Genomic DNA, 26,882 nt, shown 5'->3' with positions numbered 1-26,882 from the left:
ATCTAGCTTTTTTTTTTCCGGCACGAAAACGATTGAATCCCATCATCCGGGTGGAGGGAGTTGACAATCCATGTGCCGAGGGTAATGTCGTCAATGGCAAAATAACCCAGGAATATGTGTGGCTTGGATTAACGCGAGTATGCATCTGTTGTGTCAAATGACTAAAACACCCCAATCGATGCTACGCCACGCCAGTTACTGCTACCGCTTCACCGACGGTTGTGGCCTTGTAAGCAAAGAAATGATTCGCAGGAACATCAATAATGTTGATGAAATATAATAATAAATATTAATTATAATTAGTATCAGAACAAGTCTTAAATAATTATAAATAAAAACTTTTAAATGGGTTGAACTGAGAACTTTATGATAGTATGATAAAATATTTATCCACTAAAATTAATTAATCATTCATTGGCTTACTAAATTAATTTCCGACATATAGAATTAGATAATTTTGGGAAACACTCAGAAATATTGATTATTAAATTACTACCATGTATTGACTATTAATACTAAAATATTAGATGCTGAAACAGCTGCTCAATTTAATGCTTTGAAGACGAGGAAGAGATTTTTCATAATACAGCATCTTACTGTGTCATACAAATAATTCTGGAAAAGACGGGAATCAATATAATATATATCCATGTCAACAGTGCTCTTGCATGAGATCACAAACATCAACTGGATCATCTATTTCAGCTAAAATTGGATCAGTTGTCAATGACAAAAGAAAAGAGACGTGTGTGAAACGTGCATTAAAGATCCGGAGGTTTCAGGGAGATCCCATCACCATGTTTCCAACGTCCAGTATTGTGGCATCAAACCATTACATAAGAAAAGATTAAAGAGCACCGATCTAAATGAGACATTAACATTAGTGCTGCGTATTAGTATCATCCTCAGATGAGGAGATAAGTTGTACTATGTGGCTTTCCTCGCAAGGTTCCGATAACATGTTTGTTTCTTTAATAACACAACGTATAACAACATGAAGCAAAAGAAGTCCAGAATTTAACTGCCTTTATGATGGCAATTCCGTCTTTCGATTCTTAGACTCGTACAACTTGGAGCAGCGATTTCTCCGTTCCGATATCCATTTCTAAGCAATTCGGATTTAACTGCTGCTCAGCCACCTATGTGTATCATAGGCCTGTTTGTTGTCTTTGCTAGGTCAAACATCCCAGCATGTGCAGCTTTCTTTCTCTTAACCTGATCAGAAGGCAACTAGACTAGTAAGACCGATGTAACTAATCTAAAATTGGAACACTAAACCAAGTCGGTGAATTACACATTAGTTTCTACGTCTTCATGATAAATCCTGCAACAAAACATTCTCACATTATGAAGGATACAACCTCCGACGGCAGATTCAATATGCAGAATACCCTGCAAATGATACTGCATGCATCGCATCGTAAAAGCTATTCTTCTACAGGAGATATCAACAAGCTCCAACCAACTCAAGGGAGAACACAATGAACGACCAGAATCTATACATACCGCAGCTCCAATGATCTCCTTCAGCCCAAGGTCATCCATGCCAGCACGAATTGGATCTCTTAAGCTTACCTATAGATGTAACAGAACACAAAATTAATCTCTGGTGGAAATTGGGGTTGCTAAGGGAAAAACATAGAACACAAAAGGGTACCCATTTTGACAATTTGAATTAGCAAGATGGAAACGGGACAACCTTTAGAACATTTTTCCATGTTCTTATTAAGCTTTCTAGATCTGAATAAATTTTAAGAAAACACATTGACCCCATCACTAGACTAACTAGATTGATCTAATTAACGTATCAAATATCAATCAGATCGGTTTATACTCAAACCAGTATTTAGTGGTCAAACCAAGGATAAGTCTCAACTATATACACCACAAGGTGTCTGCATTCAATCTTTTATTATTATTATTTTTTCAGCGACACCGAGTAGTACTAGGTACTCTCCTCTATTAGTCTGATCAGTTGCACAAACTGGTGCAGAACCAAAATTTAAAACCTTGTATCTAGTATAAATTGACTTATCAATTGCATGCCACTCATCCTCTTGCAGTACCACATTATTTCCTGCTATGTGCTACAGAATATCCTTATTACTTTTGAAAAAAAATTGCCACCTCATATTGCAACAATTGAACGAACGTTTGAAGTCTTAAACAATAATAGTGGCATCTTTTATATCATTTTCTTTCCTTGAAATCAAAATGTCACCCCTTGTTTGGTAAAAGTCAAATAGAACAGAACGTTGGTACATTCTGCAAGTCAAACTTGTTAAATATGAAAAGAAAAAAGATTTGATTTTACCCTCTAAGGCGTAGATACTTATAATCGTACAAACAAGATCTTAGTAGAGACTCAGTGGCTACCCATAACATGCATTTTGCATGATATGAACTTGCATTTGATGGTTTAATTAAAATTACTACGATTCCAGACTAGAAGATAAAATACTATTACCATTCAATTGAAGAAAAACCCTAAGTAAATGTTGGAAAAAAATTAACATGGATACAAATCTGCTGAACTGAATGCAGATTAAATTTGAGAAAAATATCTTGAAGACCATTAAAGATAGAAACGTAGAAATTACTACCAGGAGACAGGCAAAGAATAAATTGATAACATACCTCTGCTGGACCAAATAGACATACTTTGAAGTTGCCATCAGCTAAGAGCCTCAATCTATTGCAACCAGCACAAAAATGCTCAGTCATTGATGTGATAAATGAGACTGTCCCACGATGACCTTCAACAATGAAATTTTTTGCTGTATCTGCAGGGTGATCCTTAAGCCTCTGTACATTTTTAAAGCGTTGTCGCTGCATGGAATGCAACAAAACAGTAAACAACATCATGCAAGATGGACAACAAAGAAGGCACCTGTATATAATGGGATACAAACATATGTTCTTATAGGTATTCATAGTTGTTGTTGTTATCTGGCAGAGTTCTACCTTACCACTCTATCCAGCATCTCCGCGTAAGGAACTAGCTTTTTGACATTCCAAACATTCCCATCAAATGGCATGAACTCAATAAATCGAACGTTGATTGGCTTCTCTCTCGTCATCTCTACAAAATCGCAGATCTCATCATCGTTTAATCCACGCATTACAACACAGTTTATCTGATAAAAGAAAAAAGGCAATCATTTCAGGTGGTTATGTAGAGGAAGGGTATAACATAAGAGAATAGTCAAGACAGATTCAACGGAAGAGAACAGACGATATCCAACGAAAAGGGGCATACCTTAACAGGATTGTATCCAAGTTCTATTGCAGCATCTATTGACTCCGTGACTCTTTCATGACCCTTACGTCTGGTCATGAATTCAAACTTTGCTGGGACCAATGTGTCCAAACTAATGTTTATCGCATTAACACCACACTCTTTCAACTTTGGAAGCTTCTTCGTGAGAACGATCCCATTGGTGGTCATAGCAAGTGTTTTTAAACCTTTTAAGTTGGAAAGACTCAAGCATATATCTTCTATATCTTTCCTAATTGTAGGTTCTCCACCTGTCAACCTAATTTTATCCACCCCAGACGTCACAAAGAGATTTGCAAGCCGAACGATTTCATCGTGAGAAAGAAGCTGAGAGTTAGGTGTGAGTTCAACACCTTCTGCTGGCATGCAATAGTGACACCTGAGGTTGCAACGCTCCGTCAACGAGATCCTCAAGTAATTATGGAACCTCCCAAATGAATCAATTAGCATATCGGATGCAAGATTATCTTTATCCTTTGGCAACGCTTCAGACAAGACAGCACACGAAGTTGCAGAAGCCATTGACCTGGAACAGCTTGGAGTACCGACACTCGGACAGCAGCCTTTGATTCTGCCAGATGAGCCATAGGAATCTGATAAACAACCAAATCTGCATCTAGAACCGTCAACCTGGTCAAATAACAATAAGCAGTCAAGCCGTTATGTAAACTTTCTGTTCACCAGTTGCATCTCATGCTCTATGTATCAGGTCATTTTAAAGCCGCATCGGAAGTCAAAAATGAGTTGCTGTTCACCCCTAAATCATAAAAAAGAGGGAGCTTCTAAAATTTTTTATGCAAAGCTGATTACACATAAATTGAGAGAAGCCAACACCGATCCGTCCAGTTCGCAAGAAACTCTTGATATAGTTACCACCAATTGTATCACAAACTTGCAAGACAAATTGAATAATGGAAAAGGGCAAAAGCATTTGCATACGCATTATCCTCAAAGCCCAGAATTTATCTTATATTTTAGCTCATAACCAGGTTCTCCAACAACTATCCCTATCTTATACGGTCAACATCCAAAAGTCAAAATGAGATCGCAAAATTACCGAAAAATAGGCCCTCCGAGAACGCAGGCATCCTTGGAGGAGCTCCCGGACGCAGCCCCGCATGTTCACCTAAACAGGATCCGATCAAATAACAAGATGAAGCAAGATCATCTACGGGAATTCACGCAAACAAAAAATCGAACAGGTAGCAGGCGAATCATCCGGTCCCCGAATGCTGCCACGGGATCGAATCCAAATCAAAGCAACCAAAAGAAAAAGACGAACAAGGATCCGCCGACCGACCTACCTCTCGGTCGGAACCTTGGTTCCCTCGATGAATCAGAACATGGAGACAGGGTTAGCGACAGGAATCGAAAGAGAAATGATTTGGAGTCGTAGGAGGGGACGCGCCGGCCGTTGGCAGAGACGAAGAGGGATATCTCGTTCTACACGTCTTCTCGACGGCCTCCTCCTATTTATCGCATTACATATTTATCCTCCCGGAGTTATTGAAATAACATATTCACCCTTCTAATCTCTTATTACAACACGTATTATTATAATCAAAGATGAAGATTAATCACTATGTTATACTTAACGAATTATTTTAATATGAATAATGCGATAGGAAGATGTATGCAATGACGTACGATTCCATTACTGTTTTATGACTCTCCTATCGTCATCTCCACCTCACATGTCTATGCTTTTCTCTGGATTATTTTGTTTTATTTCATTTTCAGAACACGATTTATCAGCGTACTGCAAGTAGTGAAACTACCATAAGAAAAGGATGTTGGGGCGGAGTCTGACCGTTCGTATCAGATAATGCTGGTGAACTTAATCGGAAAAAGGTTCACTTCTGTGGGATATATATGATTTCTCGATGACGAGGCAAACAATCTGAAACCGACCTCGATATAACGAGGAGCGTACGTGGCACGCGGATGCCCGCTACGTAGCCACGTGCCTCGTTGTCACCATGCAACGTGTCGCCCCCACGTCGCGAGTTGCTGCTTTTATGTGCGCTGGCCTGTCCGGGGCTGCAGGTATTACGATTCCACTCGAGAACGAAGAGGAAAAAGAGAGAAGAGATCGTACCGCAAGAATGCAAGCCGGAAAGAACGCGATGGCGTCCGTGAAGGAGACGGCCGGCAACGTCGCCGCCTCGGCCAAGGCTGGAATGGACAAGACGACGGCCACCGTGCAGGAGAAGGTCTCCCTCCTATCACATCGCACAACTAATATGGATCTGTGGCATATGTAACGAGATGGTTCGCTGCAGGTGGAGAAGATGACGGCCCACACTCTGACGGAGAAGGCGATGGCGGAGGAGCGAAAGCAGGAGAAGGTACGGGAAGCCGAGATCAACAAGCAAGAGACCATGCAGCAGAATGCTGCCGCTCAGCAGAGGACGCTCGCGGCCCACGACGGCGGCCACGTCGCCGAGCCGGGAGTCTACCCCGTCGGTGGAGCGCCGGGGGAGGTGGCCGGCCACCCTACCGGTGGCCACCTGATTAGCGGCGCGGTGCGGTCCCGCCCGATAGGCCGGGACACGGGGACGGCGAGGCCCGCCGCCGCCCACAACCCCTACGTCGGCTCCACCGAGCCTGCTGCTCGTGGGACCGGCGGTCGCTACGCCTAACGATCCTCCACCCGTCAACCATAGGTCTGGATGACGTTAAGCTCTACATGACGCCGCGCTCCTTTAGTGTGTCTTGAAGTCTTTTTTGCTATGTAGTGGCCCATGCACCTGTCTTTGCATGCTGCATATCGTCGTTGCCTTGTGCGGCATGCTGAGAATGTTTGAAGCGAATAAAAAGGGAAAACTAGCTTATAGTATATACTGGCACAGCGAATAGCAGCAAACGAATCGAGCAAGAGTATCCAGTAACAGGTACCTTTGTTTCCGCTCCGCATTTATTTGCCAGCGAAATAAGTAGCGTCGTCGGATGTCTCGTTTATCTGCTTCCAGCAATAGATATGAGGGTTTTACTTCCAACAGAATTCAGCGCAAAAATCAAACGCGGCTTTTGAGTATTACTTCTATTCAACAAAAAGTTTAACTGTAAAATCAACCTGCCTGGGTAGGATTTACCTAGTCAAATATGTGGGTTAGACTCCACTGCATTGCTCGCCTGACGGTGACATCTGAACCCTCCTTTCATGGGAAGCTTAAGATACAAAATCGAATAGCAATTACCAAAATGGCTTCCGTTAAACAGCTAGTTTCATAATAGTAGCCCAACTTTAGCGGATAGTCGCACGACAGATAGAAGAGTCTCTTGATTGACAAAACGCAATGGGAGCAATCTTACAGTTCTTGGTTAACCGTGAATTTAAATGCATGAAATCTTGTAAATTTCTCTCGAGAAGAAAGATCGAGGATAATGGTTATAGGAGTTTGGCATCGTACATGTGGTGGCTGTGGGTCGATCCACAGAAATTGCCATAGCAGATGAAGGGTGAAACTTCAGAGTGCCATGTCATTCTCTATGGTGTGTTCATGCAGATGTTTGTTCAATGACCAGTTAGCACATACGGCTTTGAGCTGGTTGGCAATTCGGAAGAGATTCGATTAAGCCACATGCCTGACTGCTCCTTAAATGTAGCTAGCTATTCCAAAATAAAGCACGGCAGAATCACCACCTCCTGAAAGAAAAAAAATCTGCATAAATATATTAATCATTGTGAACAATGAAATAAGAAGTCAACAATCCTCACTCCTATACAAATAATCATTTTTTTTGTCAGAATTAAGCAATAGATCCTTGGATATATTTTGTCCCTGAAACATGCAAGTAATTTTTCATCTGGGAAATCATTAAATACCATTACTATCAGTTTGACATGAGTAAGGCTACGATCATCCATCATGAGAAAACATTAAGGTCTTGTATGAGATCGCGGAGTCAAACCGTGGCAAAACAGACAAAAAGGGCGATATTAATGAAAATAAGATAGAGGTTGAAACTCTATGTACGAGATTGGAGTAGAAAATTCCTTAATTATCTGTGTTCCAACAAGCGAAGGTCTCAGCAATTCAAAGACAACAATTATAGCAAATGTTCCCAAATGCTAGTGTTATGGAGTCCGGAAAAATACAAACTAAATAATAACATATCATGTAGAAGAACCAAAATGAACAATGAAAATTCTTGCACGAACAAACAATTTATACACATTACAAGGAATTAATTGTATTATTTTTAGACTGAACTGACTTAGATTGTCTACTTTCAGCTTGAACATGTGTCATTCTATTAATACCATGCACTCAAAACATCACAGCATGCAACCAACTTTCATCTGCTAGAAGAAAATATTTTCCATAGAAGGCCCAAACCCGATAAAATCATTAGACATATTGGCATCTTTCACTATTGCAAATTTTTTCAAAGAACCCATTATTATATATATGGACATGTTACACAATTACAAAATTTTCAAAAGAACCTGTTTTTCTCTGTATTGTTCAAATTAACTCACGATTTCCTAAATAGCTATTCTTAACTTTCAACCTTGATATACTCTTCAGGCTCGTATAAATGAAATACCGTCATTGTTCATATCCAACCTACCTAGTGATAAGAAGGCAGAAGGAATTGCAGCTCTTGACTTTGAGATCTAAAGCTTTACTCACCTTTAAGCACATTGGAGATTTCCGAGAGACAAAGGCTTCTCATTTGTTGTCTGCCCAGCTCGAATTCTTAGAGGAGGTGCATGAACTGTTATTGGAAGAATCCATTCTCCTTTTTCTCTTTGCTCAATGAGTAGAGGATGCTCGTACCTGTCAAAGGATAGGATACAAAATGTACTTTCATTCCAATCAACCAATATGACCAAGGTAACAGTGCTGTAAGTTTGTTCAAAACGTACAACTAATTAAGGGTATGACTGGCATGAATCAAATAAGAACTTGAAAAGGTATTGCTATCATGGGGTTCATAATTCTGAAAAGTTAGACTAGGAAATGTTCCTGAGTTCTGGTAAATTGCTTGATCTTTGCTTCTTGCTTCCTCTCTCCATGGAAAAGGTAGGCATGCTAAGCTCATGAAATTCCAATAAATTAATCAATTCATCAAGACTTTATTATGGGTCTTTCGCTAATGCAACATCATATGCACAATGGGGACAGCAAAATATGGCACGAGGATGGAATTCAGTTGATAGTGGAAGACATCTGATACAAACGTTTGAACTACAATACCCTAGCAGAGGTGATTGTTGCAACATTACCTACTCAAGTCCAAATCCTTGGGAGTGGTGAAAAACTCAAAGCGAAGTGACCACTGCACTGATACTTTTGGTGTGGAAAAGGATATTGGCCCATCAATAGGAATTGAGAAAAGAAAGCTTGTCTGAACCAAATCAGCCACTACCTCATGATGTTCACTCTGAACCTGCATATTCAAAGCACCAGGATGAGATAGCATCTCCATGAGCAGAAGTACAGGGTTATACGTTTAATACATAACCAAGTGTCAATTTAAAAATATACCCAATGAAATTAAAATCCATCTGAAAAGAGCGAGTCAGAGTTCATTGATTGATGTATATTAACATCCATCCACCAAAAGCATTTGGAAACAAAATTCAGCAGAAAATTAAAATAGACCCAGCCACTAAATAGACTAAAGTAGTAACAATTAAAAAAATGAAATTATTCATGAAGAGAAGACTGTTACACGTGTGCTCCATCCAACTGATGGGTCACATTCTCTAATATGATACATTGCAAATGTTGTTTGCTTTATTCAACAATACCAACAAAGAAACTGGATTGATTGTTCCTCAGAAAATGATCCCATTATAGTTGCCCCCAGGCAGCTCATCTTTCAGTAATCATTGGATTCCTAGATACTTCGAAGTATTTCTTTTAGAGGTGTAACTTTTTGTTATCAGGCCAAAGATCTTTCAAATGAATGTCTTCGAGTATTCCTAACAACAATTGTTTTCATAAATTAATCAAGCATCCCTTCGTACAATTAGTTCGAGGAACGACAATTATACAGATGTGGAATCAATATTTAATTGGTGGATTCATGCAACATTGTTTTCCTTCACAGAAGACTTGTATTTGCTTTCTTAAATCAACCTATAGAATTGATGATTATCAAAGCAGTCAAAATTTCTTTTTTACAAAATTTGAACATGTAAAACGACTTTATTGGATTAATCTCCTCTGCCACCATCATACCAGAATAAATATTTACAATTAGGCAAAAAGAGAACCACTTTCTTCGAGCAATTTGCATAAGCACCAAAAATAAGGTATGCAGTTTTGATGTAGCACAAAACATTTATAATAAGAATGAAAGAAGCTAGGAATTGAGAAAAAAAAGCATAAAAAGGACATAGTCTAGTCACTGACAAGGGTAACCAAGAAATTATATGTTTTCATTGCTTAAACTTTAAAAAACTAGCCAACATGAACCTAGAGGAAGTACCTTAGTGATAGTTGGTGAGCTCCTCCTCGAAGGATGAACAAAACGTTGGGTAATTGTTTCTGCAATCTCCAAAGTTATTGCAATCTGAAAATGCTCACGGATTTAGATGAAACTTCTAGAAAGGAGATGAAGTTGATAGAGTCCATATATTTATACCTCAAGGCATCTCCTGAATCCTCCATGAAAGAAAGTAAGAGTGCCACCAATCTGTCGACAGAATACCATGTGTATTTTAGTCAATAAAAATATGATTTTTGAAAAACCATTGAAAATGGTCTTACCATGTCGCCAAAGTAGTAAGTTGAGTCAGAGTTCTTAGGAGAGAACCGAAGCAAAGTTTGGTCATCAATCTTAATATTGTAAGACCTTCCACGAATGAAGCCTTCTGCTGCAGGGAATGGTTGTTGCAGATTATTTATCATCCTTCTATGCTAAGAGGGAAAAAGAGCAGTAGTTTATGCACACGAAACAGGAAGAAGAAAATATGACAACTTACATGACAGAGGTTCAACAGGTTTAGGCGTATAAGGTGATACAATATCATCCTTAAGAAACTTTGACTCTTGAGAACTTCTTTGCTGACTGGGAGAGGGAGTAGATAAAGAATCATTCAACCTATTCTGAGGTGATGACTCACCTGTCAGCACAAAAAACCCTCAGCTTGGAATTATTTAAAGAAGAAAATCATTAAGCATGACAACACATAACAGAACAGACTAATGCAAATTGGTACAGAAAGAATCTTATAGTGAAGAAGTGATGCATTGCATGCTTCTGTGGTATATGAAGAACATAAGTTGCCTTGACAAAGATGCATTTAGGTTTTGACCACCAACTTGTTTTAGCATAAATGTTTGATGTGATGAGAACTGAAAAGAAATGACATCAGACATAGATGATAAGATGAAATTGATGTATCAGAGTCAAATCTAAGGTGACCGCCAACTTGTTTTAGCATAAATGTTTGATGCGATGAGAACCGAAAAGAAATGACATCAGACATAGATGTTCAGATGAAATTGATGTATCAGAGTCAAATCTAAGGAGTAATCTACTTCCAATATGAACATATACACAACAAGTTGCCAACTTGTTTTAGCATAAATGTTTGATACGATGAGAACTGAAAAGAAATGACATCAGAGATAGATGATCAGATGAAATTGATGTATCAGAGTCAAATCTAACGTGTAATCCACTTCTAATATGAACATATACACAACAAGTTCAAAGGATACATAAGTACCTGCACCAGGATCATCTATGGCCTCAGCTACAGACAACTGAGCAAGAGGAACATGAGAGGGAACAGTGGTGCGGTCAGCTTGAAAATTATGAAAATCATTACTAGAAAGCCTTGATGCAATTGACTGCAAGGATAAAGAACTCCGATAAGGCATATCAAAATTTCCTCTACTAGGATTGTAGGAGGAAACAGATGATACTTCATCTTTTGAGCTATCATATTCTTCATCCAGTACATCCAGATTTTCATTGGCCCGAACCTGCCAGATAAAAGAGCATCAATGTATGAAAACTTGCACATAAACAAACATTTAACCGAAAGATGCTATTCGAGAGATGAACTCCAGTACTCTTCTCAAAGAAGAGCATGTGGGTTGATACAGGCTTTAGTAACATATCTAATAAGCTAAAAGCATGTGAGTTGACACATCCAAAAAAGATATCCACCTTATACAAACATCTCATCTTCCTAGCTATGTCCTATAGAGTTCATGAACATTCTTTACCTTAGCTTGTCCTGATAGGATAAAAAATGTCACTTCAGTCACATGAAGTTAACTTTCCCAGTGATAGTAGAAATTAATAAAGTGAAATAAATGTTCAGCTTTTTAAGATCATTTTGCAGCAAAACAAGTAAAGAAAGACAATCTTACAAAGTCACAATGAAGTCATAATTTCCTTCTCAAAGGTGCAAAATGCTATAGAAAAGGAGGAAATATATGCAAAACAAACCAAGACATTTTTCTTTCATGATAAGAATAGAACATGGAATGTAAATACCCATTCAGAATCTGCATCTTTCTCTCTCCAATATATATCCAACTGATCAGCTGCAATTGGTAAGTTTCCTGAAATAAAACCAAGTACATATGAACTTATCTATATGCCAACATTAACATAAACAATATTAAAAGCAGTAGAAGAACATACAAATCATACTGCATGGTGTAAAAACAATCGCTTTAGTAAGGTCATGCCATCACACAGTTATGGAACATGTTATCTATATCTTTGTCACGAAGAAAATGCTCAAAATTGCTCATAGAAATATTATGTTGATCTGAAGAATTAGCACATGGTAAGAACTAAAAGCAGCAATCACCAGATGAAAACAAAAGTGACATAACAAGTTCCTTTTATTTCAAAAGAAACATATATCAGCATTTTACATTTACACAAAAGTCATGTATATCACATGAATAACTTTAGCCATTTGTCAATTAAGTTGCACTCAATATTATAAGATACAACAAGGCTTTTCAGATGATATTACAACATAAGATTTTAAGCAGCTCATCAAAACAAGCACATAATCCAAGAAATTTGTCACTGTTTTGAGTTACAAAAAAGAAAGGTGCAATCATGAGCTATCTTTTAACAGACCTTTATCTTCTCATAGACCAAGGCATACATAAATACTAAAATAGATTTACAGCATAAAATCACAGCTAGCTTAATAGACACAAATACTACAGTTTTCATTATTTAATTGCTAGTGATCATATATTCACCATCAATTAAAAACATGCCTTAAAATTCCAAGATGATAGTGTAATCTTTCAACCATTATTATCTGCAGGGGTACAAAGATCTGTGCTCTTTATAAAAGCAAACAAGCCCCAACCATTCCCAACTGCTGTCTGCCAGTTTAGCACCAAGTTTCACAGCAAAATATCTATCTGACACTAAATGGAAGGAAAACCCCTCCTTTATTGCAAAAAAATTACGTATGATAAACCAAAGTCATAAAAAAGCACTAAAGATGCAGAAATATGTTAAAGCAAATAGTCTAGGATGAGAGCTTCATTAACGAACAAACTCACAAAGCATCTTTTAATAAGCATTGCAAAAATTTCTTTCATCTGATTAATTACTGAACAAGTTGTGTTAGCTTGACAGGTCTACAATAACAACCACAAATTGTAGGAACCATTTTCTGTCACAAATAAAATTAACTCTATTTCATGCATGCAATTAATTTAACATCAGGCCACATCAAAAATAATCATGCTCCTTGCGCTAGTGTTTCAAGTATTCAAACAGAATATATTGCCGCCGTCACCTTCTTCAGTCAGCAAGTTGTTGCTCTTTTCTAGTACCCAAATCTGCAGTGGAGCTCGAGCTTCCTACAAAATTGAAGTGCAGCCATCAAGTAAATTATGATAAATCATACAATTAATTAGCCAGCTGACTTATGCCTTCAGGTGGCAGTTAACAGTTTTAGATACATTATTCAAAAATAACGAAAAGAAACAGAAAAATATCATATACATTGATCTCATCTACCTTCTCAATAGATAGAGGCATTTCTAAAATGAGGATAAACTGATAAAAGGGTAGACAAAACCAAGTGAAACCTAAAACGAAATGAATAAACATGCATACCTAAACAGACCAACATTTATGCAAATGTTACCATCAAAAGGACCAAGATTGGATTTTGCTATTAAGATAATCATTAAAGATACAAAATGTTGATGAAATAAGGGTTAGTTTCATGAGATAAGAGAATGCCTAATTGTCCAAACGCCTGAATAAAGAACAATCTCTATATAAAAGAGTGAATTATTCCCAGAATCTCTCAAGAAATTTGAGATAAGCTTGTCAGGAAAAAAGACAGTGCGAACAATATTAACTAGATTCGTTTTAGAAACTAAAAAGAGAATGTAAACTGAGATACTATTGATAAAAGCAAGGATTTTAATTTTGAATGATACCGTTCGGTACCGATCCGCCAGCAGACCGGTATGCGGACCGCCCGCTATCGGGCGATACCGTCAATTGGGACTGTTTTCGCCCCGTTATCGCCTGAAATCGATCAGTAATGGTCAATTTTGATCGTCGCCGCCAGTTACCGGATGATATTAGCCGAGGGAGAAGGAAGAAGAGGGAGAAGAAAAGGGAGAAACTGGAGATCCGACGTCACTCACCCTTGACAGTCCCGATTCATCACCAGCCTCACTCCCTGGATGTTGCAAATAAGATGTCACCTCCTCCTCATCTGAGGCAATGAGGCCTCAGCGTCGTCGGCAACTTCTCATCCGCACGGGGAGAAGAAACAAGGCAACATCACCCTTTTTTATTTTAACTTTATTATTATTATTATTATTATTATTATTATTATATATATATATATATATATATATATATTGAGCGGTACGTCAGAGTGTACTGCTCGATACGCTCATACCATACTGAGCTGAACTCGGTATGTCGATACAGTACGAAATTACGAACCTTGGATAAAAATAAAACTACTAAGAAGATCACTCTACGACAACCTGAGTTTGTTTGACCAGAAATCTAGCAATCAAAAGCATAACCTGATAACTTCAAACACATATCCTAGCAGAGAGTAAACCAAATAATGACAAGCATAAACAATAATAAATAGTTAATTAACCTTGTTTTCTACTAGAATGAACGAACTTGTTACATGAAAAATGACAAAAAAAAAGTTCAATTGTAAGTTTAATTAAACTTATGATAACTAATCATTACAATCGCAAAGCTAGAAGATGTCAAAGATCAACATTTGAAGCTTTCCATCAAAAACTTTCACAATCATAATGAATTTAAGGATTGGGCACAGCAGCAACTTTTAAATGTGGGGCACCTTATCTTTGCATTTTTTCTCTTTTTTATATAACAGAAAAAAAAGTGTTGGACTAATTTCTCTTGAGTAAATTAATGATGAGGAGAGTGGCAGAAATTTATAAACATTATACAAAAAGTAAAAAGGACATCAAGTAAAAGAAGCAGCCGTATAATCTTTCTTGTGTGCAATAAGAAAAGGACAATGGCCTTACCAGAAATGAAATTGATAACTAATATTCAGTGACTATTTTTATCATAACCATCCAGCCATAGACCAAAAGGTGGAAAACCTACAATTAACCTAGTAATGTAGGACAGAATCAAAAGAGCTATAGTAACATTCAGTGTTCATAAATAATTATGTAATTGAGAATAACAAGACTAGTAACACTAATTAGTTCGTTTACAAATTTCAACATCTATAAGAAACCAGCCATATGGAATGAAAATTTTTAAAAAGGAGCTGACCAATGCACTCACCAAGAGTTATGCCATGATAAGGCCCTCAAATAGTGGAATCATACACTCATACTAACATGGTCGGGTACAAGTAGGTAAAAGAGCAATTAAGTTGGCTCTAATTAGTATTTCAGCAACTTAAAAGCCAACCTAAGCTGATTTAATTTACAAGATCAGTGATATTTGAGAGCAACTGGGCTAATGGTATCAGGTGCAAAAGAGTCGGTAAAAGAAACATTTTGTGTAGGCTCTAATTAGTACTTCAGTAACTTAAAAGTTGATTGGTGATATCTGAGAGCTGATGGACCAAAGGAATCAAGTGCAAAGTTGCTTGAAGTGAACTAGCTTATCTTGATGTGGTAAAAGACAAGTGGCATATGATCACCAGCCACAACTTTGACAGTTGGATTCGATCACCAGGAGTGGACAAGATATATTATGTGACAGTAAAACATCTGTTGAAATCCTATTATTGACAAATGCAAGAGGGAAAAAAACTAACCACTTGAATCAAATCATCCGTGGACACTCCACTACCATCATTGTTATCCAGTACAAACCACCTCCCGGATATTGTACTTCTTACATAATAAATATAGCGAATGCTGACACCCCGGTAAGATGGTGGCAAAATCTTTGGTAGCTCAGCACGTAACACATCTGTATGTATTGTTTGAGCATGTAAGAATGATACAACAATATTTAACAAACTGAACAAAAAAATATTGATCAGTTCTACAATATAAATGATTTGGGAAGCAACATAGGGAAAACAGGATAAACCATGAATTTTTCGATCAAATAACTTTATATCAGAAATACTATTGCAAACCACCAATTATGCAAATTTTTGGCCTTTTTCCCACAAATTTCATCATAGTGGCATGTATCGAACAAGTTACACTACATTTCTGAAACAAAAGTGAACTGGGAAGCGGGTGCTAATTTCATTGTCAAGTGAGATATTACTTCAGCCATTAGTTCTTTATTACAGAAACCTTTGATGGATCAGGCTTCCGTTGCAAGCAGTAATGTCAAATTTCATGTGAAAGAAAATAGGCAAAAGCACCAGATTGATATGTGATGAAGATGAACATACAATATGGGTGGCAGCAAGAAGGAAGGCACTTATAACTTATAAGTAATATGAACCATTAGAATCCACCTTTATAGCTTACTGATTGACTTAAAAATAGCCAAATAGTTCTATTAAGCAATAAAAGCTCAGTTGTTCCTATGGTCCTAACATTCGTTTTCCTTTTCTTTTCTTTCTTTGGTTGTAAAGAGAAACAGAGATTTGACGTTCTTTGTTCCTATCATTTCTCTACACAGAGCTAATGGCTGAAGAAAATCCATTTGATCAACCCAGGATAGTTGGGAGTTGGGACATTACGGCTTGCTTTCATTGTTTGTCGCTTTGGTTGTCTCAGAGGTGCCTGACATCAATCTCTCTGTCAACTACACCATAAATAGGCAAGCAAAACCGTGAGCGAGCTACATCATTAATCTTATCCGTCCATCTAATATCTAGAAAGAGAAAGAATAAATATATGGAAGAGATTGATCGAACTACAAAAGAAGAAAACTTGACCAAGCATAGCAGTTGCACAATATCTTACAAAGAGTTGCCTCATAGTACCTTATGAAAAGTAACAATTACTCAACACTAGATGACAAATGATACATGGTAAGCATTATAAATCTTTTTTTTTTCAGATGCAACTTCATTGCAGATTTAGTAGTGTCCAACTGAATAAGAATGCTGCTTACATGTTTTGCTACACCCAGAAGAAATTATCACCTTTGAAACTATTGATGGTGCCATACAGTCCAGAAACAAGTGCTCACCTGTAACAACAACAAGCAAAGGTCAAAACTGAAATATATAACCATTTTTTGCCAGATAAAATTGCTCTGCTAAACATGATATAAGGAAAATATATCATGTTCCCTCTGCTTAAGACCAGGGTTCGTCATTTCAGGTACTGGACCTGTATTGAAGATTTGTTGGGTCGGTACATACCGATGTACCAACACATGGTACGATGGGGCATGCCAACAAAGACTCGGGTGATCCACGTCTCAAACGCTAGTCGAACTGGTCCATACAGTTTGTACCGTACCGACTCGGGCAGTACAATAAACATTGCTTAAGACAATATAGTGGTTTACACGAGAAAATAATCAAAGAAAGTGTTGCCCACAAACAAAACCGAAAATCTCTATTGAGTACCAAATGTTGTTAATGGTCATATGCTCAAAAGTATCCACTATTCACTCAATAGATATCAACAGATTTAAACTAGATATATCTATTTGATTTTTCTTATACTTTTCTAAACATAGTCTTCTTCTGCAAGAAATGATAGTTATGTATAAAAACATTGTTGTAAAAGTATAAGCAAATAAGTCGATGAGGCTATTTAATGATAGCTAACAAAGTTAAAAACCAAGTTTCTCATTTCATTGATATAGAAAAACAAAGAATTTATACCAAAGTTTTAAAATGATGTCACCGCTATTCTATTTCAGCAAAATTAATGCACTATTGGAGCTTTGAGCATGAAAATTGAAAAGGATAAGAGATTTTATTTTAGAACTTGTATCAGTATGTAGTATTATGTGTTATTATTTAAGGGTCAAAAAGCTTGCTCTGACTATCCCAAAAGAAAATGGTAATTTCTATCATTTTTGTTTACAAAAGATTTCAGTAAAAGAATTAATAGTTTCACATGTTTTCCTATTGAAGAAAAACTAAGGCTTTCAGAAAATAATAAAGTGTATGCCACAAAACCTCCCAAGAAAAAGCAAAAGGCAATCTGAGTATCTTAAAAATTCTGTCCCGCTGGTAAACAAATAGAACTTACAAACCAAGAAATTAGATCTTGGATAACAAACCTCATTCTAGACAACTCAGTCCGTATGTCAATATGGTAAAGTATAATACAGACTGTCACTAGAAAAATTAAAAGAACTAGAAGTTAAAGTATACAAAAAATTTGTATTGCCAAGATGAGAATGTTAAGATGGATGTGTGGAGTTACTGGGAAAGATAGAAAAAGAAATACTTTTATTCGTAAACTAGATATCACTTCGATACAAGATAACATGAGAGAAAATCATTTATGATGATATAAGCATGTACCTATAAGACCTCCAGGTGCGATAATTAAAAGAGGTGAAATGATTAATGTTAGTGGTATAAGGTGAGGTAGAGGAATGCTTAAAAAGACCTTACTAGAAACTATAAATAAAGATTTTAAATACTTTGAACCTAATTAAGCATATGACTTTTCACAGATCTCAATGGCAGCAAAAAAATCCATATAGTTAACCTCAAATAGTTGAGACTTACAGATTTGTTATTGTTGTAGAAGTTGAGGTATCTATATATCACAATACAGTAGACCATATGGTGCAGTAGTGCATGGTATGGTTGGCATGCTCGGTGTACAACAAAAAGTGAAGCCAAAGCTCATAAAGATGTGTTCCTAGCCTAGACCATTAAACATAACCTAAAACTAAGTTCCAGATGCAAAGAACATAAAGTACATAAACTAAACAAACTTAGTTGAAAGTAACTGAACTCCTACTGGTCCACTAGTTCCTTTACAAAGACTAAGAATGCAACAAGAGTAAAGTTAAACAATGTCTACTAAGAGACAGATGAACACATCCCTGCAGCAAAAAAGGGGTAAAACTTAAAGCTTTGATGAACAAATCTTTCTTCCTCAAAAAGTAATCGGTTCCCAAAAGGGCAAAAAGTACCAAATTGCATAAAAACACTGCATTCAGCTCTTTTAGTAAAAGTAAAAGCGTAGAGATGAAATGGTACTCAAGTGCTTCATGCCATCAAGCATGAAGCACGTGTGCGCAAACACACACAAAAACTTAGCAATGAGCAACAACTAATTTATGAACTTGAGAAATTAATGTAGTAAAAAAACAACTGTTTTATGAAAGACTGCATGATATCTGATATACCCTACTTATATAAACTTGCATAAATCTAATGTAAAATGGCATTGTTTAATGAAGATGATAAGATGTATAAAGTCATAAACAAACGCTAAAGTCTATCAGAGTTAAGAATGTGATCAAATTCTTGATATTTTCACTATTGCAATGGCCAATAGAAAGACTAAGGATCAAGATGACAGTGAGATGTATTTCCCTTTTTGTGATAGCAACCAAGTAAAAAAATTGAACATCTCATGCTACACCAATGCTTTTGATGAAACTGCAAGAAGACACTACCTCTCCTTTGCTTCAACCCAGGCAATGGCTTCTGAGTGGAAAACCATTGGGAATCCAACTTCTCGAGACCCTTGACTTCAAAACTAAAATTATCGAGCAAGAACGAGGAGGCTTTATTGCTCCAATTCCCTCCATCAGTATATCCATTTGAAACTTTAGGGGAACAAATCTCAACAGTAGCAGTTACCAAATCGCCAGGCCTGTATATTTCTTTGTCGAGCAGGATACTCAGAGAAGGAGCAACATCTTGTTTACTGGACAAGTCGACCTTTTTCTCATCAAACCATCCAGTACTTCTAAAGAAGGAAAACCCGCTCTGTGACATCTCCAACGTCCAAGGATGCCCATTCAATTTGGTGACTTCTCTTCATAAGTGAGCAGCATCATGAATTATAACTCTTTTCAACTAAACTGCCAAATATCAAAGCCCAAGTTACGATGATGATGAATTTAATCCTGGCATAAGAAGTTAAGAGAGAGTTAGAAGAGCATCGTGAACTAGAGTGCGACTAAATGCTACTGCATAAAATGCAGCAAAATACAACGACGACTATCAATTTTCTATCAGAAAACTGGCAGAAAAAGAAAAGGACAGAACCCTAGATCCAAGAATCGCGTCGAGAGAAAAATTTGCAGCAGAAGTAACATCAAATCGAGACTTCGGTATATGGTGGGATTGTGGATCGAATTCGCTTCGAACCAACAAAGATCGACGAAATCAAACCATGACATCCCCTTACCACTTCAAGACGAGTGAACCGGGCGAGCAAACCGCAGAAATTATCGGAGCAATACGGCCAATCTATACTCCAAACGGCGAGAGGCACGAAATACACGGGTGTGTGGTCGGATCGGAGTGAGATCGGGCTTGAACAAATCGACCCTAGGGTTTCAAGAAGAGAAAAGGACACAGAGTGAATCAGATCAGGAAGATAACCACAGGGTTAAGCGAAAACGGAGGCAAGGATCGGATCGAGATGTCACCCGCCCAAAGATCCAAAGATCTGAAGAGGAAGCCAGCAGCGATTGCGGTCCAATTACCGTAAATCTTCTCTTCTTCTCGGGGATCTTCTTCCTCCAGTGGCCGAGATCTCGCTGATGGACGATGTTATTGCAAACCACGGTCCTCGTCGGGCTACGGTGACCCACCGGTGAGCAACACGGCGAGAGACCCTTAGAATATTAATAAGCTTCAATATCACGATTTTGACTGCCAAAGAATGAGAGGAAAATATGTATGTATATATGTATATATATATATACACGCATATAAATTTACTATTCAAAATTGTTTGCTATTAATAATTAGTTAAAAAATTAATATTTATTATTTATCATCTTAATATTATCGATTTTATTTTCTTTTTCTTCCTCGTAATGCATTATTTTATCAACGTTAGAAGAGGAGGAAGAAGGAAGTATTTGGTGTATTTATAAAAGATTAGTTTATCAATATTAAAATATAATTATAAACAATAAAAAGTGAATTACAAATATTAATCCCCGTATGCATATTGTGAAAAATATACAAAGTTATCTCATCATATCCTAGTCATTTTTGGTGCCGCTGATGATTAAAGAACGCCGTGATCAAGCTAAATGAGCATATTATGATTCATGAGGATGCCATTTCATGTTTGATTTAAATAGTTACGGTAAAGAATATTTTGCTCACCTTATTTAAATCTTCTTCTTGTTATTTTATCCAAATGTGAATGTTTAATATTAGAAAAACATTCTAACAGTATGCTGTGATTCATGATGAAATATCATTTTGATCGATTTGGTATATCATTTTCGAACACATCAACTAATAAAAGTAACTTGAACGTAATTCTATATGCTACAGCTATCGCACCAGGGAAGCTGTAGGATCACCGAGAACATCTCTGGTCATCAAGAATGCTGGTATCTCCCATGGGTGTTCAAGCCAATCCTATCTTCGTAATCCAAATACAATAATGAGGCAGTCAGACACGGAAGACTAAGCACTAAATAGAAGGTCACTGCAAAGTCACCTTTTAATCACAATCAAATAGAGACAGTACAAAATGATTCCGATATCACAGGATTTTATCACCATATCATTAACAGCTGAAACCAGGCAGATATGGATCCAAGAGAAACCAGAAAACGAGCAGAGTCTAAATTTAATCAACAAGATTCAGGAAAACTACGGAAGCAAAGTACCACTAAAATTACCCCGAGTCATTAACCGCATGGATGCTCGGAAAAGTTTCTTTTAGGAATCCATCAGATCCTAGGGAAATGACATAACCGCTGCTGGTGTTTTAATCTCACCCGGAAGCCCTGCGCAGCTCACTTTCCCCATGTGCGAAGTGGCACCGATCACCAAAAGAACAAGACCCTTTGCCAAAGTTTTCACACAACTTAGTCTTGTAGTTACTCCGAGAGCCTGTTGTGGCTGCAGGAGCCGAATTCCTGGCTGGCAACCCAGTGGTAGCACTAATGTTAACGATTAGCTCTCTCACCATTGCACTTGCCCGATTAATCTGATCAAACGATCCCTCCAGCTCAATGTTCTTCAGGTTAGGGTCTGACTCATGCTCCCGTATCGACAGCTTTGCTCCAGTCAGGCGGCAAATCTGTTTGGTATTGACTCCACCCTTCCCAATGATGGCACCAGAAAGAGATGCATCCACACTGATCTTTGCAGTGGCAGAAACTCCAAAGCTAGCAGCAGCACCCACGGTAGAAGGGGGAACTGGCTCAAATCGACGAACTGGCTCATATCGACCTCCCGGTCTTCCTCCCATTGGAGGTGCCATTGGACCATCAGTGGATGATACCTTTGGTTTGCCAAGCTCCTGCTCTCCATGGGCAAAATTGCATCTGTCTCCAAATTTACAACCTTCTGCTGTGTTGTATTTGTTACATAAGCGGGTCTTCACAGCAGGCGCAGGAGCACCATCATGAATGGCAGAAAGGGCTGCTGGGTTCCTCACAGGAGGTGCGAGTGCTGGGTTGCCTAGGTTGTTCATCTGGGCAACGGCCTGAAGGCCACCAGGAACATAATGGAGAAAATGGCAACCCTCTCCAAATGGGCAACCAGCAGTGCTGCAGAGCAGTACCAGGACCACTATCAGACAACATATTTGCATATAAAGAAACTAACTGCCCAAAAACATAAAAATAAAGAAAGAAACATCTCTCTTATTAGATGAGATTTGCATACAAAATTACAACACACATCGCCACAAAGAGAACATACCTAGAGGTAAAGATTAAAAAACAAAACCAATACATCTACCAAATAAATAAAACTAGAACTTAAAGTTAGATGAGTGGGTCAATAGAGGCAGCTCCATATTACTCCACACAAGTCAATGGAGAAATCCTCCTAGAAAGTCGACTCCAAAGCTATAAGACGTAAGAACTAAAAATACAAAGAACATAGGTCAATGAACCATCGCATAAACGCATTGATAATTCACGAAACACACGAGACAGTAAAAGCATATCTACATTATACCCATTACTTTTAGTAATACCATGATTTACAAAACGTTACCATGTGGAATAAATCAGAGTTTAGCATGACCAATAAAAGAGTAACATCAATGGGGTGAACTGATGCAACAGAGGACAGTCACAAAAGATATTACCAATCACCTCAGGCAACCCCCATTACAACCATTATAGTTCTGACAAAATTTTCATCACATGGCATCACCAACCGTCATCACCTCTCAATAGTCAACAATTACGCCTTGTGAAAACCCTAATCATCGACGTTTACTTAGCCAACTATATGCCAATTTCTTGCACACAAGTCATTCTATCAATAAAAAATTTTAACAAAAGAAAATTAAATTTTAATTTCATGCTTTTCCTTCATCTGCTTAATTAACAAAATTGCTTGTCATATATTATAATAATAAGGAAGATGATAAACTACTAGAATTTATTTGATTAAATGAGTCAACCACCAACAATGCCATCTTCAGTGGAGGACAGTGGTGTGCATGTATAAATTTCCCATGGCAAAGTTTTTAGCAAGATGATCTAATAAAAATGTCAGATGTAGTTTTTTGTGTTTTAGATTTAGACTCATGTTTCCATATTAATAACCAAGTCTATCTTAATTGGCAACGAACACCACAGAACAACATGTACAGAGTGACAGCAACATTATCAAAAAACCCCACATACAAAGAGAAAAAGAAAAAGTCCACTACACCATAGATTAGCTGCCATATTTCCTTTGTATTATGAAGGGAGCTTCATATCAATTTTCAATATATTTTCAGGTATTTTCTCCCAATACTATTATATTGTAGCCTAATTTAAATCAGAATATATGTCTTTACACAACACTTAAAACTCAGATCTCAATGAGTTATTTCAGATGTCTTTAAAAAAAGATTTCCTACCACCAGTTCCTAATGGTCCTCAAGGTTGATGTTGATGCCAGTAATTGTTTAAATGGAATAAATACTTTCAATAATTTACCAACAATTTTACATGAGTGTTAGTCAAGTTCAAACATAATTCAAATTTCCCAAATGACATAATATCTGAAGGAGAAAGTGTAGCATTGTTTAATCATTACTAGTCACGCAATTTACTTTTTGTTTAAGTCAGCATCTTCCATTGATGTGAATCATTATGTAAAAAAGTGATTTGAAATTCAGTATCTAATATCATAGTAAACCAGTATAGTGACTGAATTAGGTGATTACATTCTTCAAGGAAAAGCTACAAATAAATTATTACAACATCATCTACCCATAGCTGCAACGATTGTGCGCTTAGGGTTCAAATATGAGTATCCTTAACATATAGTTTAGATATGCTTCAAGTATGTAAACCACGAATGGCAAGTGGAGATGACTGTTTATTTCCAAAGTGATAATTAATAGAAAATGAGATATAACGAACTCTCTAACACAAGACATGCATAGGAAAGGGTAAAAGGAAAGTGACACAAACATGGGTCACCAGGTCTGTCGTTATGCCCGGAGGTAGATGATACAATCTCTAATTCCAAAGGTGAATGTTAACTACTTGTTCATAAAAATGAGATAAACATTGTAAACAAATTTCTCAACAATTTACATATTTGTCATTCAAATTAATCTTAGGTTTGTACTGGAAATAAGAAACAGTAACAAACAATGTATAAAAACACAGTCTTACTTCCAATATAATTCTGTTTCCCACAACCAAAGAACTAATCCAATTAGATAAATCAATTTTTGATAGAAATAAACAGATAAGGCAAAGAGAAAACAGGCGAAATATATACAAGTAACCGGATAATTGGATGTGACCAGCCATATCAATCAAATCATTAAAATATTTATCTTCCATATAGTTGCTATGAAGTTGTTCATCACTTGAGAATTGCGATACATGCTCTTCTTGTGGACTCCAATTTACTCTGTTCAGTGTTATTAACATGCTTAGAGCACATAAACCTGTACAAAAAATCTTAGATGACCGATAGATTAGCACCAAAAAACAATTTCGTTCCAATTTTCACATAGTTGCAAAAACAAAAGTTGTCATATGATGTGGATTTTAGATAAGTTAGGATTATAACCTGAAAAACTTGGTGCATGGCTTCGATTTGCTTCCTATACCATGTTGGAAAGAGTCCGATTCTGTATGACATTAGTTACATGTTCTCAGTTAAGTTCATCTCATTTACTAATCTTGGTAGTTAAAGTACATATTAAACAGTTTACCACCCTTTGGGGAAAATAGGTATATAGATTGACAACAACAAACTTTTAATTTACATCAGAATTTAAAACACTACTAAAATTCTCAATTGACAAGAAGGCATCTCAAAGTTATTCAAAATTTTACAATATGAAAATCCGGAAGCAACTGTGTACTACTAAAATCACTGCAGCCAGTAGTTTTGATATAATTATAATTTGATAGCGGCATACAGCAGTTTGATTCAGCTAGTTGCTAGTGAAACTATAAAACAACAAATTCAGATGACCCCTATAATGTCAGAAATTCTCGACAACAGTCACTCTTAGAACCAGCACTTTCTTTAGTAAAGAATATAATGAAAGAAAGTTATTGAGCTTGCCCAAGCCTTAATCATCTACATGGCCATGAAATTATATTGTAACTATTCATCAGAAAACAATGTGCACGACAAAAGAAGACACCATGAAGTATCTATTGGCCAGATTTTTCTTTTCTATCACGTAAGCCGACAAATGCAACCTCACAAACAGAAACAAACTCAAAACAAGCCCTAAACGGAAGACAAAGATATGGTACAATATATCTATACCCATAAGAAGCTAAACGTGCCGATGCCAGAACAACAACACAGCCGTCTTACAACAACAACGTCTGAACACCTTTCCCTCAAAGCAAGTTGTATAAAATGTCAGTAAAAATTGATCAAATACCAAACAGATTAGACGGAAATAGAACCTGCATACCTCCGAACCTATTGAAAAGTGAATATGACATCAAAAACTTGACAAAATCAATGTTCATCAGACCAAAAAAATCATCAACTTTTCAAGCTAAAGCAGCGTAGCCTGCCATGCACAAATAGAATTCAAAAAACAAAGAGAAGAGGAAGAAAAAGCCCAGGAAATTACTTTTTGAACCCTATCTTCTGCTACCAAGACAGAGGCGGCCAAGGTATAAAACAGCACCAGGCGAACCTCGAAAAGAAGAAGGAGATGTAGAAAAAGAAGGTGATAGAGGCCAGAAAATCATTTCCTACCTCTTGTCCGCTTCGACGCAGGGCCGCTTCCATTGGCGGCGTCCGGCGGCCCTCTCTTGCGAGACGCTTCCATGGCGCCGGCCACGGGATCTGGATCAGGAGCCGGAGGAAGGACTCGAGGGGAATAAGGGGAGGACCGAGGGACTGAGAAAGATCGGCCGGAACCCTAGTTAGGGTTTGGGCGGGAGAAGAAAACCCGTGCCTCGACAGACCGAGAGAGAGAAAGAGAGTCGTGGAGGACAGGCTGTGGCGCAGGACTCGAAGCCTCCGAACTAAATATTCTGACGAGGCATATTGTAGTCCGCGCTGCGATTGGCGATGCCGTGGACACCACATGACATCACGTGCGTAAGAGATGTCACGTGCGGTGGAGTGATGGGCCGAAGGATCATTAGAAACATATATTTATGTGAGATTCCATTACATTCCGATAAATACATTTGTCTAAAACTTAACACTGAGCCAATGAAAATTACGGTCATATTATGCAAATGTTTATTTAGTAATTTAATAATGTTTATACATAATCTTTATCTTTTATAAATATTTTTAGGTGATTTTTCAAAAAAGTTCATCTTTTTTATAATTTTTCAGGAAATTATCCTTATTTTTAAAATTCTTAAATCCTAATTATTTTTTTCTTTTCTTTCCTTTCTTTATTCTGACGGATTTGATGAATCGATTTACATATAATATTTTCACAATATGTTACGATATTTTCATTAATATCCAAAAGAAACACTATAACATACTATGTTATAATATATTATAATATTTTTAATACTATTGAAAATATTTTAATAGATGATTAAAAAATATAAAGATAATATTTTTATAAAATTTGTAAAAAAAGAAAAATCTATGTTATAGTGT

General features: G+C 37.1%; 4 protein-coding genes across 12 annotated transcripts; 1 reads left to right on the top strand and 3 right to left on the bottom strand.

The window, feature by feature from the left end:
- Positions 1-35: 35 nt before the first annotated feature.
- Positions 36-4,740, bottom strand: LOC103993367 (GTP 3',8-cyclase, mitochondrial). Of its 5 annotated transcripts, none has more exons than XM_065180543.1 (7): positions 4,582-4,740; positions 4,335-4,403; positions 3,260-3,907; positions 2,970-3,137; positions 2,638-2,829; positions 1,507-1,575; positions 36-226 (listed from the first exon to the last, which is right to left on the bottom strand). In XM_065180543.1, exons 2-7 carry the CDS (start codon positions 4,395-4,397, stop codon positions 182-184), a joined length of 1,185 nt encoding a protein of 394 aa, XP_065036615.1. In that variant the 5' UTR covers positions 4,398-4,403; positions 4,582-4,740; the 3' UTR covers positions 36-181. The 5 variants fall into 5 exon arrangements, 4 of the variants coding, with proteins under 4 accessions (XP_065036615.1, XP_018674166.2, XP_009411677.2 ...); XM_018818621.2 differs by lacking the exon at positions 36-226 and adding an exon at positions 848-1,324; XM_009413402.3 differs by lacking the exon at positions 36-226 and adding an exon at positions 848-1,215.
- A 573-nt stretch (positions 4,741-5,313) lies between these two features.
- On the top strand, positions 5,314-6,124 carry LOC103993380 (11 kDa late embryogenesis abundant protein). Its single transcript, XM_009413416.3, has 2 exons — positions 5,314-5,490; positions 5,560-6,124. Exons 1-2 carry the CDS (start codon positions 5,383-5,385, stop codon positions 5,917-5,919), a joined length of 468 nt encoding a protein of 155 aa, XP_009411691.3. The 5' UTR covers positions 5,314-5,382; the 3' UTR covers positions 5,920-6,124.
- A 421-nt stretch (positions 6,125-6,545) lies between these two features.
- On the bottom strand, positions 6,546-20,458 carry LOC135672048 (uncharacterized). Of its 5 annotated transcripts, XM_065180523.1 has the most exons (16): positions 20,267-20,458; positions 20,023-20,165; positions 19,283-19,738; positions 16,796-16,873; positions 15,528-15,685; positions 13,032-13,095; positions 11,750-11,817; positions 11,170-11,229; positions 10,971-11,094; positions 10,221-10,361; positions 10,006-10,112; positions 9,881-9,931; positions 9,725-9,808; positions 8,514-8,677; positions 7,918-8,064; positions 6,546-6,926 (listed from the first exon to the last, which is right to left on the bottom strand). In XM_065180523.1, the coding sequence occupies exons 3-15, from the start codon at positions 19,605-19,607 to the stop codon at positions 7,920-7,922; spliced, it is 1,569 nt and encodes a 522-aa protein (XP_065036595.1). In that variant the 5' UTR covers positions 19,608-19,738; positions 20,023-20,165; positions 20,267-20,458; the 3' UTR covers positions 6,546-6,926; positions 7,918-7,919. The 5 variants fall into 5 exon arrangements, with proteins under 5 accessions (XP_065036595.1, XP_065036584.1, XP_065036577.1 ...); XM_065180512.1 differs by having other exon boundaries at positions 6,546-6,942; positions 10,971-11,229; XM_065180505.1 differs by having other exon boundaries at positions 10,971-11,229; positions 20,267-20,456.
- An 816-nt stretch (positions 20,459-21,274) lies between these two features.
- On the bottom strand, positions 21,275-26,272 carry LOC103993429 (zinc finger CCCH domain-containing protein 14). Its single transcript, XM_009413501.3, has 3 exons — positions 26,010-26,272; positions 24,849-24,909; positions 21,275-22,360 (listed from the first exon to the last, which is right to left on the bottom strand). The coding sequence occupies exons 1-3, from the start codon at positions 26,080-26,082 to the stop codon at positions 21,580-21,582; spliced, it is 915 nt and encodes a 304-aa protein (XP_009411776.2). The 5' UTR covers positions 26,083-26,272; the 3' UTR covers positions 21,275-21,579.
- Between the last annotated feature and the right edge of the window lie 610 nt (positions 26,273-26,882).

The sequence above is a fragment of the Musa acuminata genome, chromosome BXJ1-1, assembly GCF_036884655.1.
Source record: "Musa acuminata AAA Group cultivar baxijiao chromosome BXJ1-1, Cavendish_Baxijiao_AAA, whole genome shotgun sequence".
Taxonomy (NCBI): Eukaryota; Viridiplantae; Streptophyta; class Magnoliopsida; order Zingiberales; family Musaceae; genus Musa; species Musa acuminata.
This window is presented reverse-complemented; position numbering and strand designations above follow the sequence as displayed.

Bases quoted from the DNA above. Each gene is read 5' to 3' on its own strand.
- LOC103993380 (XM_009413416.3), top strand. From the start codon at position 5,383: ATGCAAGCCGGAAAGAACGCGATGGCGTCCGTGAAGGAGACGGCCGGC. The intron at 5,491-5,559 runs GTCTCCCTCCTA...GGTTCGCTGCAG, and splicing joins CGGCCACCGTGCAGGAGAAG to GTGGAGAAGATGACGGCCCA.
- LOC103993429 (XM_009413501.3), bottom strand. From the start codon at position 26,082: ATGGAAGCGTCTCGCAAGAGAGGGCCGCCGGACGCCGCCAATGGAAGC. The intron at 24,910-26,009 runs GTAGGAAATGAT...AATGTCATACAG, and splicing joins TGCGTCGAAGCGGACAAGAG to AATCGGACTCTTTCCAACAT. The intron at 22,361-24,848 runs GTTATAATCCTA...ACTGCTCTGCAG, and splicing joins CCATGCACCAAGTTTTTCAG to CACTGCTGGTTGCCCATTTG.
- LOC103993367 (XM_065180532.1), bottom strand. From the start codon at position 4,397: ATGCGGGGCTGCGTCCGGGAGCTCCTCCAAGGATGCCTGCGTTCTCGG. The intron at 3,138-3,259 runs GTATGCCCCTTT...TTCTTTTATCAG, and splicing joins TTGGATACAATCCTGTTAAG to ATAAACTGTGTTGTAATGCG. The intron at 2,830-2,969 runs GTAAGGTAGAAC...CATTCCATGCAG, and splicing joins CGGAGATGCTGGATAGAGTG to CGACAACGCTTTAAAAATGT.
- LOC135672048 (XM_065180512.1), bottom strand. From the start codon at position 19,607: ATGTCACAGAGCGGGTTTTCCTTCTTTAGAAGTACTGGATGGTTTGAT. The intron at 15,686-16,795 runs GTAAGCAGCATT...CAATACATACAG, and splicing joins TTCTGGGTGTAGCAAAACAT to ATGTGTTACGTGCTGAGCTA. The intron at 10,113-10,220 runs GTAAGTTGTCAT...CATTCCCTGCAG, and splicing joins ACCTGTTGAACCTCTGTCAT to CAGAAGGCTTCATTCGTGGA.